Raw genomic sequence first — 16,572 nt, forward strand, 5'->3', positions numbered from 1 at the left:
ATAAATTGCTATGTTTTTTTTTGGAGATTTATGTGTTTTTCGCATGTTTTTGTTCGATAAATAGTTTGTTTGTGTAGATTCTTGGGTCGTTAAAGCATTAAATAACTGAAAATATAAGTTAATTAATTTATTCTAAATTCATTTACCTCTAAATAAGTGTTCTAAAGACACTTATCAACCCTTTACTCAAATACTCCTTTTACCCCATAAAAATAGAAAAAGTAGTTTTTTTACAAGAATTAAGAAACTCATGGGTTAAATATTTTTTAGGTCACCGAACTACAACATTTTGTAAAAAAACGGTTACTGAATTATAAAAAGTCATAAAATGATTACCGAATTATAGTATGGTTACAAAACGGCTACCAAATTGTAAAAAATTACAAAATGGTTACCGAATTGTAATTCTTTTACAAAACGGTTACCGAACTGTTTTTTTTTCTTCATAAAAAGGTTATCTTCTTATACATATTTTTCTTGTCCACATCATCAAGATGGTCTCGCAAAAAATAATATACAGTAACCATTTTATAGTTTTTTATAATTCGGTAATTATTTAATTTATAACTTTTTATAATTAAGTAACTATTTAGTAAAAATAGTGTAGTTCAGCGACCAAAAAAATATTTAACTCGAAACTCGTTAATTATGTTTAGTATATTAAAATATTCTTACAATACTGAAACTACTACAATTAATGTTCATATAATAAAATTTATGAAGATTATTTAATAATTTTTTTCTAAACTAACAATAAATATGATTATTTTTACTATCTCTAGTTCTCTTTACTAGATCAAAATGTTAATTCCACCAATAGATTTATGGCGACAAAATAATGATGAACTCAGAAACTTTAATTAAAATTCAGAATTGGCTAGTAAGCAGATGACTCTTCCCCTTCTTCGAGAAGTAGATGACTCCTCCCCTTCTACTATATATAAGTAGAGGAGTACGTACCCTTCTGAGTCTATTCTTATGTGCAAAATCACCCAACTACAAGGTCAGATTATGCTTCTTCTTTTCCTTTTATTTCACACTTTTTCTCCCATTTTTTCTGTTTTGATTAGTTAATATTTGTCTACACTTGTTAATTGTCCAGACATAATAACATCCTGCTAGTTCAATGGCGTACATTCCTCCACATAAGCGGCATTCACTCGACAAGGATAGACCGCCACCCGTTGGAGAGTCGATAAGACCTCTTTTCAAGAAAAAAATGAGTTTGAATGCAACAAACAAGAGTGGCAAAATAGTTTATGCCAATACTTCTATAACTACATGGTTTGCTGTTGGTTTGACTGATAATGACCAGTTTCCGTCTCACGTTCGTCTCGAGCCAGTTTCCGCTGAATCTTTTAAGCACCAACCAGGAGGAAAATATTTAATCCTGGTGAACACTAATGTAAATGAAGGTTGGTAAGCTGCCCTATGTTCTAGTTTTGTTGCTTTATTGATGTATATAATACATATAACGTAGGTAGCGTAGCTCTTGTTTCCGAAACGTTTTGGACACTTGACGGTTTTGAAACTAAATTTTATTTTTTTATATAGAAAACCTTAAAATAACACTGTTTCGTCGTATTCCTGTCCAAGTATCCTGTTTCGTTCGTGCCTAGTAAACAACTTAATGGCATTGCCTAATTTTTCTATAAGTGTACCATTTCTCTGTTGTAGAAAATAATGAGGTGAGCAAGAATTGTATTAGAAGTCCATGGGAAACAATAGCTTCAAATGTACAACAGGACCTATTTTCTTCTCTTGAAATTTTGAGGAAGGGAGTGAGCTATCATGAGTTGGAAAAAGTAAAGCCAACATTGGTTGCTAGATTTGGTAAAATTCGTTTTCATGGGTAAGCATTCCATTAAATTTATTTAACACAATTTTTATTATTTATTGTTTCAATTTATTTTGGCAGTTTTTCTATTCTCTTTTTGGGTATTATCTTTACATTACATGTCTTAGGTTTGAGTAAGAAGTCTAAACCCATCTAGAGGCCCTTGTACTATAATATTTTTGTTCAAAAAGCCCCTGTACTATTTTTTTGTTATTCAAGTCCCTCTACTTACATAATTTTTGATTTTTAGGTCCTTTTTTGGTTTTTTTCAGTCCCTTTACTTACAAATTTTTTTGTTCCTCCAGTCCCTCAAAAGGACCTAAAAATCGGAATTTTGCCAAGTACAAGGACCTGAAAAACAAAAAAATAGTACAAGGGCTTTTTGAATAAAAATGATATAGTACAAGGGTCTCTAGATGGGTTTAGCCGAGTAAGAATAAGATAATCTTAAAAATGCAACACCGAACCGAGTGAATTATTCAATTAATTCGGTTAATTTAATTTAATAAATAATAATAATAATAATAGAAAATTTTGGTTAATTGAAATTTTAAAACTTTTAATCATTTACCAAATAAAAATATTTTATATGTCGAAATGAATCAAGTAACCATACTAACCAAATCAATTGCACGGGATAATCCGGCTTAACCGACCGTTTTTCTCGCCTAATGTTTTCTTTTGGTTCCTATCATAAAAATCAGTTGCGACTAAAAAATGTTCTATAAGATGGGTAAAATTGTATTAAAAGTTTGTATTGATAAAATATATATTTTAAGGTTTCCAATGCTATAAAATTTATAGCGTAAAAACTATATACTATTAAATTCTATATTTATATTTTAAAATAATAATAATAATAAGAAGAAGAAGATGGGCAATTAACTCTTACTAGGTGATACAAATAGATGATCTCTCATCCTGTAGATATGCTAACAGACGAGAAAGCTAAACATATTTATTCTTGCTATTGTGATGCAGAATCCCATCAGTGCATCAAAATCAGGTCAATGAAACTGTTTTGAGACCATTGATAAGATCATTTTGCACAACTATTCCTTCTTCATACATGAAAAATGTCATAGATGAAGTCGTCCAGAAAATTGGAATTTATTTTGAGGAGGAAAAAGACATCTACCATGTCAAGGTATTCGCTTCGCTGGTCTCATCCCGTATCTGGTTCAATTTGTTAATGACTTTTGTTATGTTTTGTTATGTAGTTGTCTGATAACACACGAACAGATTCAACTGTTTCATGCAAATGTAGCGTAAAGGCGGATAAAACACTTATGTTCTATAAGGTAAGTTTCTCTGCTACATAGGCAATGCTTGGTTCATAAAGTAGGTTCGGAATAGAATAGCTATTCCATATGCAGTATCTATTCCTTACGTTTATAGAACAACAATTCTCCAATAGCATTGCTATTCCATAATTTTATAGAATAACTACTCCTCTCAAAATGTTATGGAATAGCTATTCCATTCCGTGCTATTCATTTCCATGAGCCCAACATAGCCTAAACGGTACTGAACCAGGTACTCGTATCTTGTTGCTGTAGGTGGAACTGAATCTAGTACGCCAGATGGTCGCTGATATATCATGCCTTGATAAGAATCTTGATCTGAGGCTAATGCTGTGCTCCAAGAGGATCTTAACAGCTCTTACCGTAAGTTAATTTAAATCTGCATCGCACCACCTTTGTCTCTGCTGTCAATCAACAAGAGTATTTGTCTGATAAATTTGTCCCTTGCTGTGATGTTCTAGTTAAATAAATTGTACTGTCTAGAGCGAGTTTTATTGGCAGCCTGTTGTGTAATTTGCAGGAGGATGAGATATATAGCATAAAAGAAGTGGTTAGTTCTGCGGTTTTGGATTCAGATGTGAAGGGTGGGTTGAGATGGCCTGTGGGGAAGACATCTTCTGGAGACAGATTTAGTGTGGTTGGAGTTGGGCACACTGTAACTAGATCCTATAGTAGTCCATCACTTCGGCTCAAAGTAAGACATGCTGACCGATATGATTTTAGGAGGGGAATCGGAGAAGCCGGAAAGGAAGTTCATATGAAGCTGAAAGGAATACTTTCAGTATTTCTGGTGAGTAATTATGTTCATAAGTATCAACGTTCGACATTTCTCCAAGAACCTGATACTTTGGTGCACATCTTGAAACAATTTACGATTCTGCAGAGCATAAATTTGTGATAATAACAATGTGTTTCTTTGTTTCGTAAAAGTATCATTGGATTATTATACAACCGAACTGCTGTCAATTATCAGGAACACGGAGCACAAAATGATTCTGTCTCGGATATGCTCAAAGACAGCTTGAAGTTGATATGGGACAATTTCTTATGCTGTGAACCATTTTTAACATGAGCCCAAGTACGTGCATGGAATGGGGAGCAATTTTGAAGAAGACTGGTCCAAGAATTTGTTTTCAGCTCTATCTTTGGTTATTTTGTCCTTCAATTCTAATTTTGAAATGCCAATGCTGTTGCTTTGGAAACTCCCCTTTGTTAAAGAAAAAAAAAAAGAAACTCCATCTGCCTCTATTAATGACTTTACCTAACAAGTTATGCTTGTATTTTGCAAGAAGACAGATACAAAGATATTACAAATATATTTTTCTTCTTACTTTCTCCGCTAAGAGAAATTCTTAGGTAGACTCAGTCCACCACGTCATTTGTGGACTAAACCTATCATATTATGACACGTCATTAAAATAATGACACTATCATAATATTGCTATTCAAATGTGTAAATAAGTAATAAACAAAATTACAATAGTGGCACTATTTTAATGAAGTGTCATAATGTGATAGGTTAGTTCACGGATGACGTGATAGACTTAGTCTATCTAAGAATCTCTCTACTGCTAAACACTCAAATTTCAAATTGATTTTTGTGTGATGTAATTTAGAAGTTTCAATATCAATAAGTTTAATTACTTAAAAGACCATCCACCTTCAATAATTTTGCATTTATAAAATGATCTAGAAAAAATTCATTTGCACCCTAATTTGAGTTTTTATGTCCCACCTCTATCTCGATGTATTAAATTGACCTCTTTTCTTTTGAAAAAAAAATTAATTTTTTTTTTCATTTTTTATATTTATTTTCTAATTAGACATTAAAATTATTATTAGTACAAAAAACATTCTTCCTCACAAAATTTAACAAATTATAATAATTTCTTTATTTAATATATATTAATTATCAATAAATATTTATAATTAAAATCCATAAAAAATACTTTTCGACAAAGCAAAATAAATTAAAAAAATTGAATTATCGGACGGACTGTCGGAAGGAGGACACTATTAGAGTACTTGCTTTTAGCGATAAAATTTAACGACAGAATTTAGTGACGGAATTTAGAGATGGGGCATAAAAATCCAAACTAGAATGCAAATTAAATTTTTTCTAGATGAAGGTATAAATGCAAAAAAATTAAAAGTGGGTAAGTTTTAAATAATTAAGCCATAGCAATATAAAGGTTAATTACCTAAAAAAAGAAGTCAATCATTTGCGTGTCATTTCTATTCATATCAAAAATTTAAAACCATAATTTATCTATTTTCCATAAATATATTTCAATTAGTGCCAACTATTTAATTTAATAATTTTATCCTGTAAACTAGTACTTTACAATTGAAAATATTAATAAATTTGATTAGAATTGAAAACATTATAAAATGTTTGGTCTTTTTAAATTAATATGCTTAAATTAAATAAATGATTATCATTAATAAATAAGCTATAATTGACAGATTTTAATTTTTTAGATGATTAAACCAATATAAAATTAATAAATAATAGTGTTTAACAAAAAAGAAAAGAAACATTATTGATACTTTTTATAAAAAAAAGTAGTAATTCGGTCTTTTAATTTGTGATTCTAAATCAAATAAGCTATTTTCAATTATTTAATCAATTAAGAATAATATTTTATATTTTTGAGTCAATTAAGATAAAATTGTACAATATAACAAGTTTAGGGACTAGAATAATCCAGTTTTGTCCTTAATTACTATAAAATAGATGATACTGTCCTCAGTTGATTGAAAGTGAGTTTTCTGAACCTGAGTGACAAGTTCAGGTACTGGATTTACTCTTTACTCAATTTTGTTTTCACTTAAAACAGTTAATCAGAGCTTATTCTTCTCTGTATCTTCCACCATGAAACTTGATCTCAAAAAATATTTTATATTTCACCAATCGAATCCTCACGACAAAATAAATGACGAATTAAGACTCTTTAATAATTGAAACTTTTGAATTTCCTAGTAATAAGTCGACAAAAGTAAGCAACGCCTTGTTTGCGAAGTAGATGACTCGTCCCCTTGTTTGCGAAGTAGATGACTCTATATAATCGTATGTGCATAAGACAAGCTTATCTCATCAACCCGCACTGCTTTTCAACTCTAAGGTAACACTCTCTGCTTACAATTTTGATTCATCAGTTTTTTCTCCCATTTTTCCCGTTTTGATTATTTGATCATATGATCATATTCTTGTTAATTTTCCAGATATAATAACATCTTGCTAGTTCAATGGCGTACATTCCTCCACATAAGCGGCTTTCACTCGACAAGGATCGACCGCCGCCCGTTGCAGAGTCGATTAGACCTCTTTTCCAGAAAAATCTGAGTCTGAATACAAGAAACAAGAGTGGCAAAATAGTGTATTCCAAAAGTTGTATATCTAGATGGTTTGCTGTTGGTTTGAGTGACAATGACGAGTTTCAGTCTCACGTTCGTCTCGAGCCAGTTTCCGCTGAATGTTTTAAGCACCAATCAGGAGGAAAATCTTTAATCTTGGTGAACACTAATGTCAATGAAGGTTGGTAAGCTTCCCTATGTTCTTGTTTTGTTGCTTAGCTTATCTACTTATAACTTAATCCACACGGACACTTCATTGGATCAACGAAAACTAAAAATAACACCGTTTTGCTATATCTATGTCCAAGTGTCCCATTTGCCTAATTTTTTTTATAAGTGTTTCTCTTTTGTAGAGATTATTGAGCTGAGCAAGTATATGAGAAGTCCATGGTTAACAATAGCTTCGAAGGTAGAACATGACCTATTTTCTTCTCTTGAAATTTTGAGGAAGCAAATGAGCTATCATGGGTTCGAAAAAGTAAAGCCGGCATTGGTTGCTAGATTTGGTAAAATTCGTTTTCATGGGTAAGCATTCCGACTTTCCTTTATATGCTAACAGACGGCATAACTTATTTATACTTACTATTGTGATGCAGTAGCCCATCAGTAAGCCTAGAGAACTTGCAGCAAAATCAGGTCAATAAAACTCTTTTGAGACAATCGAAAAGATCATTTTACACAACTATTCCTTCTTTATACATGAAAAATATCCAAGACCAAGTGGTGCAGAAAATTGGAATTGATTTTGAAGAGGAAAAAGACATCTACCGTGTAATGGTATGTGCTGCTGTTACAAACCTCTTCATTATACCACATCTGATTCAATTTGTTACTGACTTTTATTTTGTTTTGTTATGTAGTTGTCTGATAACACGCGAACAGATTCAACTGTTTTATGCAAATGTAGCCTAAATGCGGATAAAAGACTTATGTTCTATAAGGTAAATTTCTCTGCTACATAGCAAGAATGTTAATCCATCTATTACAAGTGGTACTGAACCAAGTACTCTATCTTCTCGCTCTAGGTAGAACTAAATCAAGTACGCCAGATGGTCGCTGATATATCGTGCCTTGATAAGAATCTCGATCTGAGGCTAATGCTGTGCTCCAAGAGGATCTTAACAGCTGATCTTACTGTAAGTAAAAATAAATCCGTCATCACTCTGTAAAAATTGTATTGTCCGATGTGTTTGTCCTTTGCTATGATGTTCTAGTTAAAAAAATTGTATTCTCTAGAGCGAGTTTTATAGGCTGCCTGTTGTGTGTAATTTGCAGGAGGATGAGATATATAGCATAAAAGAACTGGTTAGTTCTGCGGTTTTGGATTCAGATGTGAAGGGTGGGTTGAGATGGCCTGTGGGGAAGACATCTTGTGGAGACAGATTTAGTGTGGTTGGAGTTTGGCACACCGTAACTAGAGCCTATAGTAGTCCATCACTTCGGCTCAAAGTACGACATGCTGACCGATATGATTTTAGGAAGGGATTTGGAGAAGCTGGAAAGGAAGTTCATATGAAGTTGAAAGGGATAGTTTCAGAATTTTTGGTGAGTTATGGTCGTAAGTGTTTACGCCCGGCATTTATCTAATAACGCGAACATAAATTTATGATAATAACACTGCATTTCTTTGTTTGGTAAAAGTATCATTGGATTTTAAAACGGAATTGCTTTCAATTTTCAGGAACAAGGAGCACAAAATGAGTCTGTCTCGAACATGCTCAAATCCAGCTTGATGCTGATATGGGACAACTTCTTATGTTGTGAAACCTTTTTAACATGAGCCGAATTCTGTTAATTCTACACCACTTCCCTTTCTTTCGTTGTGTATAGCTTAAGAATTAAAATAGTGTGTGCATGGAATGGGAAGGACTTTTGAAGAAGACAATGTTGCAAGAATTTGTTTTCAGCTCTATTTTTGGTTATTTTGTCCTTCAATTCTAATTTTGAAATGCCAATGCTGTTGCTTTGGAAACTCCATCTGCCTCTATTCATGACTTTGCCACTAGCAAGCTATGCTTGTATTTTGCAAGAAGACAGATACTAAAATATTACAAATATATTTTTCTTGTTGCTGCTAAACACTCAAATTTCAAATTGATTTTTGTGAGCGATGTAATTTAAAAGTTTCAATAGCAATAGGCTTAATTACTTAAAAGACCGTCCACCTTCAATTTTTTTACATTTATAACCTGACTTAGAAAAAAATTCATTTGCACCCTAATTTGAGTTTTTATGTCTCACCTCTACCTCGAGGTATTAAATTGACCTCTTTTCTTTTGAAAAAAAAAATTAAAATAATTTTTCATTTTTTACATATATTCTAATTAGACATTAAAATTATTAGTAGTACAAAAAACATTCTTCTTCACAAAATTTAACAAATTATAATAATTTCTTTATCTAATATATTAATTATCAATAAATATTTATAATTAAAACCCGTAAAAAATACTTTTCGACAAAGCAAAATAAATTATAAAAATTGAATCATCGGACGGACTGTCGGAAGGAGGACACTATTAGAATACAGGCTTTCAGCGATAAATTTTAGCGACGGAATTTAGTGACGGAATTTAGAGGTGGGACATAAAAATCCAAACTAGAGTGCAAATTAAATTTTTTTCTAGATGAGGGTATAAATGCAAAAAAGTTAAAAGTTGGTGGTTTTTAATTAATTAAGACATAGCAATATAAAGGTTAATTACCTAAAAAAAGAAGTCAATACCAATGGAGGTTGGTCCAAATGGTAAGCGGCTTGGTATCGCTTAAGTAAGATCTCAAGTTCGAGTCCTTGTGAATGCATAAAATTTCCACTGGCAGATTCACCCACCATGCCAGGTGCGCGACGCAGGTCGGATCCGGATTAGTCAGGGCGAAGTCTTCGAAACCGGATGGGCTTACAAAAAAAAAAAGAAGTCAATCATTTGCGTGTCATTTCTATTCATATCAAAAATTTAAAACCATCATTTATCTATTTTCCATAAATTTATTTCAATTAGTGCCAACTATTTAATTTAATGGCTTCATTCAAAAAAAACTTCCTTTTTATTTAATTTTAACCAATTTTTTTAATCTGGCCAATTTTATCCTGTAAACTGGTACTTAATAATTGAAAATATTAATAAATTTGATTAGAATTGAAAACATTATAAAATATTTGGTCTTTTTAAATTAATATGCTTAAATTAAATAAATGATTATCATGAATAAATAAGTTAAAATTGACATATTTTAATTTTTTTAGATGATTAAACCAATATAAAATCAATAATTAACAAAAAATCAAAGAAAAGTTATTGATATTTTTTATAATAAAGGAGTAATTAGATCTTTTAATTTAATTGTGATTCTAAATCAAATAAGCTATTTTCAATCAAAAAAAAGTATTTAATCAATTAAGATATTTTATATTTTTGAGTTAATTAAAACAAAATTGTACAATATAACAAGTTTAGGCACTAGAATAATCCAGTTTTGCCCTTAATTACTATAAAAATAGATGATACTGTCCTCAGTTGATTGAAAGTGAGTTTTCTGAACCTGAGTGACAAGTTCAGGTACTGGATTTACTCTTTACTCAATTTTGTTTTCTTTTAAAACAGTTAATCAGAGCTTATTCTTCTCTGTATATTCCACCATGAAACTTGATCTCATCACCACCAATTGCTTCCGTATTTCTAATTCTTTACTCTCAAGAAACCCAATTCCAATTCAATTTCCCAGAATTTCAAATCCACTTTCCAGTCACTCCCTATCTTTAACTCCCCACTCTTCAAAATCTTCTCGTTTCCTCCCTATTTTCATTTCAAATTCCACCAATGAATCAAACCCAATTAGCGAATTACCATCAAATACAAACACTGCAGAAGTGGGTGAGACTGAGACCTCAAATGAAGAGGAATTCAATGTGGGAATTGGAAATCCAATTGTTCCTTCTTATATTCAGCCATGGAATAAGCTTAGTTTAAATGACCAAGCTTTTTTTCTTTTATCATTTATTGCCTGCACGGTATTAATTCTCTAATTACTCTTTTGGGTCCTAAATTAAGTTTATTTGAGTAATGTTTTTCTCAATTTACGAAGTTTTTTTTTATCAATTATGTAACTTTTGTTCTTAGGATTTTTTTAATTTTTTGAAAAAGCTTTAAACTTTGGGCATCTATGGTCTTCTTGCAGATTACCCTTTTAAATTTTAAAGTTATGCTGATATTATGTAGCACCAACACTTCATTTGATCAATATTTTCCATTTCGGAGGCGTGTCTGAAACGTTTTCAGACACGAAACTTTATTTTTAGCATAGGAACCTTAAAATTATACGATTCCGCTGTGTCTGTATATAAGTGTCCTGTTTTGCAGTGTTCGTGCTGTTATCAAGAACTAGGACTTGTTATTGGCCCTAATCTGTAGTTCTACTTGGAAATTATTGATTTCCTACTGCCATTTTATGAAGTTTTTGATTGCGATTAAGAGCCTAGTTAATGATGTTCTTAATGGGTTTATTATGATTATGGTTCCAGTTTAAACAATTGCAAATGCCATAGATGTTTATGTATGTCTTTCAGCTGAATTGCAACGATACACTTAAATTTCTACTATGAAAAATCTGTGATTTTGTTTTTAAATAATGACTTATAAGTCTTTCGATGCTGAAGTTCTTATGCTTGGCTGATTAATATGAGTTCATTTTGACAATGCGCAGACTTCTATAGCTTTTACAAGCCTTGTCGTTGCTGCCGTTCCAACACTTCATGTGAGTAATTTGACCTCAAACATCTTTCTGAAGACCTTCTAATGGAAATTCTACCATTAGTTGCTACATTTGGTTCCAATTCCCTAGAGTTATTCACTCCCTTTTGTAGCTTGAATGCTTTATTCTTGTCAATGCCGTTAAATTCTATACGATCCAATAAGTTTTATAGATTATGACCATCATAAGTTTTCACATATTGTACCAACAGACTGATTGAATACTCGATGATCTTCGTAGCATTGAAGGGCAATTTTTATTTTGATGTTTCAAATCATAGATTACTATAATTTATTACTTTAACTGAAATTCAAGCAGATAATAATCAATGTTTTCCTTACCATGCAATGATCATTATCTCATTTAAAATGGTAACCACTAAACCACAGTCAAGAACTCCCAGATTTAGAAATGCTACCCTCAGTTTCTTTTTTGATTTTATGAGATTCCATGCCTTATATAACAAGGTAGTAATCGCTGGACTGTCCATTTTGCTCCAAAGTCTCTGTCCATTGATGTCTAACTTTCCCCTATATCATTAAATTTCTCTGGCGAAGGGAGAGGCATTTTAGTAATTTTGTTTAAAGTGATTCTAATTTTTTTATTTCTTCTAGCCAATCGGTATTAGAATCCTGTCAACAAATATATAATCCCATGTATTTGCCTTTAAAGGATTGCAATTATTGTGGATTATCCGATTTCTGGAAAGTAATATGTGCAAATGAATGTGGAACATCTTTGATTTTGCAAATATGGATCCTTGTTTATCTACTTTGTTGCCTTTTGGTAGGCAATGGCTAGAGCCGCAACGTCGCTATCAAAGTTAGCAGATACAGCTCGAGAGGAACTCCCAAGTACAATGGCTGCGATAAGGCTTTCAGGAATGGAGATCAGCGATCTTACATTAGAATTAAGTGATTTGAGGTGATGGTACCAAATGTAAACTGAAATTTTTCAACTTCCAAAATTAAACTGTTATGAAAACCATTTTTTTTTATAATTCAAAACAAACTGAATGTCAGTTTTGTTCGGTTACTTGACCCCCTAACCAATTGCATTTATCTTTTGAAATTTATTGTTTTGTAATATTTTTTTTAAATTGACACTCAGCCAGGAGATAACTGATGGAGTCAACAAATCAGCTCAAGCTGTTCAAGCAGCAGAAGCGGGGATTCGACAGATTGGTTCCATTGCTCATCAACGCACCATCTGTGAGTTGTGCTTTCTGTGAACATATCGGCACTGTATTCTTGTAGTTTCGCATTCACCTCTTAGCTTGTTATAGTCTTATGACTATTGCTTTTCATGTAGCAATGATTCAGGAGAGAGCCAACCTTCCTGTCATCTCATTGAAGCCGGTTGTTGCTGGGGCTGCAAAAAAGACTTCCCGAGCCGTTGGCCAAGCCACCAAGTCTGTAATGAATATGCTCTCACGAGGGGAATTCCGATCAGAAAATGAGGTTGATTGATAACTATGGAATTGCAAGAATGGAATCCATTTAACAGGTTGGAGTTTCTACAGAGTTAAATAATTTCTTGTGTGCATATATATTAGAGAGTTGACATAGTTTTTTGGTACATAAATATTTTGTCTACTTTTTGGTAAATTAGTCCAAAAAATTATTTTTTATTTTTTAATATTCACTTTCATTTGATTTTATTTTGCTCAATATTTATGCATTTATTTATACCATAAATTCAAATAACACCATGCTTTTCTTCATTATTAATGCCATTAGATGTTTTAAAGTTTCAATTTATATTTTCTACTATATTTAATATTTTTGTTTATCCCCAAGTTTCATGATCAAGATTACATTAAGTGAAGTTTTAGAAAAATTATTGCATGCAACCGTTTGCGCCATGTCATTCGTATAACAAACCAATGATGTGTTAGCTATTTGGAAAAATTGATAACAAAATAATTAAGTAATAATTAAAAGATTCCCTATCGCAAATGCTCATTGGCTTGTTATAAATATGACATGGCACAACCAATGCATGAGATAAATACTAGAAGTTTTAATGATGATCAAACTATTAAAATTATGGCTTAATTACTTAAAAACCATCCATTTTGAACTTTTTTTTCGTTTATACCCTGATCTAGGAAAAAATTCATTGATACCCTGATCTAGGAAAAAATTCATTGATACCCTGACGTATGTGTTTATATTTCACCTCTACCACGAGACATTAAATTAACCTCTTTTCATTTAAAAAAAAAAATTAAAATAGTCCTTCATTTAGAGAAAAATTCATTTCTAATTAAACTCTAATTAGCTTGGGTTAAAAATAAAGAACTATTTTAAACTTTTTTTTAAATGAAAAGAGGTTAAGTGCCTCGGGGTAGAGGTGAAACATAAATACATACGTCAGGGTATAGACGAAAAAAAAGTTCAAGGTGAGTAGTTTTTAAGTAATTAAGTCAAATTATTAATGTTTGTTTTAGGTGTTTATGTGTTAAATTTATGTTTTTTCTTAAAGCAAATAAGTTAATGCAAAGTTTTTCAACTAGGGTAGAACATACCAATGTTTTAAAACCCAGACTGGACCGGCCGGTTCCACAAATCATCATTTTGTATTAATCAAATGATATGAGCTATGACAAATAAAAATAATATTTTTAATTAAGATTTGTTTTTTGATGGAATTTTAATTAAGAATTAATTCAAAATGATATGAGCTTTTTTTTTAATCAGCTTCCACAAATTATCCTTGTGTCATTCTTCAGTCGATGTTGATCCAACTGCATATCATATAGTAACAAATTAAAATTTGGTCATTAAAATAAAATAAAATGATAGTTTAAATACGTTTAGAATTAGTTATCTTTAAAATTTAATTTAAGATTCTCAAACTTTTTATTATTTCAATTTTATTTTGTTTATATAGGAATATTTGGTTTAGTAAAATTTCTTTTTCCTTCAATTTTTATAATGAAAAATATCTTAGATGACTTGGTATATGCTTATTTTATATTTAATTGTTTCAGCAATTTTTTAAGTTGTTGTATATAATGTAACTATTGACAACTTTTTAAAATATTGCATAAAATTTAACTATTGAGAGTAATTTTTCTAAAATGCTGCATATAGCTTAACTGATGATTGCAATTTTTAAAATTATTGTTATAAAATGTCAATTAACTTTAAAATTATTGTTACCGAATATAGTATTTTTTGCAGTAAATATTGAAAAAAGTGGGCCTCTTTAAAATAATTTCAGAAGATGGAAATTCAAGAAAGTCCATGTCGTACTAAGAAAATACATATTTATTGATATCGGACGAACATAATACACGCAAATAAACATAATAAAGTATACACTTCTTTTGTTAATAATTAAAATTATACACTCTTATTTAATTGATTACACAAGATATATTACGGGTCAGATATAATAAGGGTCACATTTTTAAATTATTTCAGAAAAAATACTAAATTTTAATTTATTTCTTCAAGATCATCAAACATTAATTTTTGTTTTAAAAAAATATTTCTCATCTAATTTTGATGATGTAGCTATTCGAATTGGACTATTTAAAAAAATATTTGTCACATTAACAACTCATTTATACGCCAAGTAAAATAAAATATGTAATTTGATAATATTTGCTGATGTAACAAATATTTTAAAATCAGATGGTCACATAAGTAAAATAAGATCAAAAAAAATTATGAAATAAAAATCGAAGTTTGATGACCTTAAAAATAAATTAAGATTCAATACTTTTTTTAAATTTATTTAAAAGTTTAGTTACCGATAAAATATCCCGTATATATCCGTTGTGTAGAACAACTTTATTTTGGTTGACTCGTTTAACCAAATGATTAATTCAAAACGAAATCAGCTTTTTCTTGAATCAGCTTCCACAAATCATCCACATGACGTTCTTCAGTCAATGTTGATCCGACTGCACACCGTATAAAATACGCCCCTCCGGCCACTCCATGAGTCATGAACGCATGACCGCTCTGGTTCACTGCGTCCAGAAACCGGCAGTTCAGTTCATTGGTTTTGGTTCCATTCCTGTTGGGTTTTAACCTGAAGCAAACCAACGCAAACTTCGTCGGAACCACAATCTCAAACCTGTCGTCATTTCGAACCAGTGACTCGAACCTCTTCGCCAAGCTGACATCGCTGCGAATATGGTACATCAGATTAACCAACCCATGTCTGCGGATTACAATCCACAGTTTTAAAGCCTTGAATCGTCTACTCAGAGAAATTTGCCAATCTTTGTAATCCACAACAGTTTTGGATTCGCTGGCTTCATTTTTCAGAAATTCTGCTTCACAAGATAGCGATTCGACTAATAAATTTGGCTGCTTAACCCAGAAACAGCAGCAATCCATGTTCGTAAGAAGCCATTTATGCGGGTTCATGCTGATCGAATCAGCAAACTCTACACCGTTCAGATAATGCCTGAATTCCGGACAAATGCAGGCCCCTCCTGCATAAGCTGCATCAATGTGGAACCATAAACTGTGCCTTTTCGCGATTTTCCCCAGTTCGTAGATCGGATCAACCGCTCCACAGCCGGTTGTTCCCACAGTAGCACAAAGATACAAAGGTATAAACCCTAATTTCATATCCGCGTCAATCGCGTCCTGTAAAATTTCAGGAGACAGAGAGAATTCGGATGAAACTGAAGTAGGAAGCGATCGGATGTTAGAAGGTGGGATTCCGACTAATCTTGTGCCTTTATAGAGAGTGGAATGCGTCTGATCCGAGGCGTAAACGACCAATTTTGTGATTTTATCGGATCCGAAAATCTGCAGAGCCCTGTCTCTAGCTGCAGCTAGAGAGCACACAATAGCCTCACAAGTACTTCCATGCAAAACACCGCCTCCATTTCCAGAAAAGAGAAACGAAGACGGAAGCTTCAACAATTTTCCCATCCAATCCATGACAACTGATTCAAGTTCCGTTGCGGCCGGAGACGAAACCCAGTTGAAACCAACAATGTTGAGTCCTGAACAAAGCATTTCTCCAAGAAAACCAGCATTGCTAGCATTTGCTTGGAAGTAACCGAAGAAACTGGGACTTTGCCAGTGAGTTAAGCCTGAAATGATTTTATCAGAAATGTCTTTGAGGATTAGTTCTAATGGTTCAGGGGAAATTGGGGCTGATTTTGGTAATTTGGTTGAGAGAAATCCGGGTTGAACTTGGCTTTGAACTGGGTATTTTTCAATGTTGTTGTAATATTCAGTAATGAAATCTATCATAATTTTTGATTCATCAGAGAAAGTGTTTGTGTCTAGAGAGCAAAATGTGTCGGTAGGGAGACTGCCCATTTTTGTTTTGATGTCCCTCAACTTT

At 31.9% G+C, this 16,572-nt stretch overlaps 4 protein-coding genes across 5 annotated transcripts; 3 read left to right on the forward strand and 1 right to left on the reverse strand.

Annotated features, from left to right (window-relative positions):
- The first annotated feature begins 856 nt into the window (after positions 1 to 856).
- Positions 857 to 4,471, forward strand: LOC126672166 (uncharacterized). Its single transcript, XM_056104984.1, has 8 exons — positions 857 to 1,003; positions 1,103 to 1,415; positions 1,678 to 1,852; positions 2,819 to 2,984; positions 3,058 to 3,138; positions 3,397 to 3,504; positions 3,662 to 3,931; positions 4,115 to 4,471. Exons 2-8 carry the CDS (start codon positions 1,127 to 1,129, stop codon positions 4,211 to 4,213), a joined length of 1,188 nt encoding a protein of 395 aa, XP_055960959.1. The 5' UTR covers positions 857 to 1,003; positions 1,103 to 1,126; the 3' UTR covers positions 4,214 to 4,471.
- A 1,543-nt stretch (positions 4,472 to 6,014) lies between these two features.
- Positions 6,015 to 8,470, forward strand: LOC126671671 (uncharacterized). 2 transcript variants are annotated; one of them, XM_056105274.1, is made up of 8 exons: positions 6,015 to 6,266; positions 6,367 to 6,679; positions 6,852 to 7,023; positions 7,098 to 7,275; positions 7,359 to 7,439; positions 7,524 to 7,634; positions 7,774 to 8,043; positions 8,180 to 8,470. In XM_056105274.1, the coding sequence occupies exons 2-8, from the start codon at positions 6,391 to 6,393 to the stop codon at positions 8,276 to 8,278; spliced, it is 1,200 nt and encodes a 399-aa protein (XP_055961249.1). In that variant the 5' UTR covers positions 6,015 to 6,266; positions 6,367 to 6,390; the 3' UTR covers positions 8,279 to 8,470. The 2 variants fall into 2 exon arrangements, with proteins under 2 accessions (XP_055961249.1, XP_050221414.1); XM_050365457.2 differs by having other exon boundaries at positions 6,017 to 6,266; positions 7,095 to 7,275.
- A 1,601-nt stretch (positions 8,471 to 10,071) lies between these two features.
- Positions 10,072 to 12,885, forward strand: LOC126671193 (uncharacterized). The gene is made up of 5 exons (XM_050364927.2): positions 10,072 to 10,507; positions 11,200 to 11,250; positions 12,038 to 12,171; positions 12,358 to 12,458; positions 12,559 to 12,885. Exons 1-5 carry the CDS (start codon positions 10,136 to 10,138, stop codon positions 12,714 to 12,716), a joined length of 816 nt encoding a protein of 271 aa, XP_050220884.1. The 5' UTR covers positions 10,072 to 10,135; the 3' UTR covers positions 12,717 to 12,885.
- A 1,600-nt stretch (positions 12,886 to 14,485) lies between these two features.
- On the reverse strand, positions 14,486 to 16,572 carry LOC126671377 (phenylacetaldehyde synthase-like). The gene has a single exon (XM_050365146.2). It carries the CDS (start codon positions 16,545 to 16,547, stop codon positions 15,081 to 15,083), a length of 1,467 nt encoding a protein of 488 aa, XP_050221103.2. The 5' UTR covers positions 16,548 to 16,572; the 3' UTR covers positions 14,486 to 15,080.

The sequence above is a fragment of the Mercurialis annua genome, linkage group LG3 (assembly GCF_937616625.2).
Source record: "Mercurialis annua linkage group LG3, ddMerAnnu1.2, whole genome shotgun sequence".
Classification (NCBI taxonomy): domain Eukaryota; kingdom Viridiplantae; phylum Streptophyta; class Magnoliopsida; order Malpighiales; family Euphorbiaceae; genus Mercurialis; species Mercurialis annua.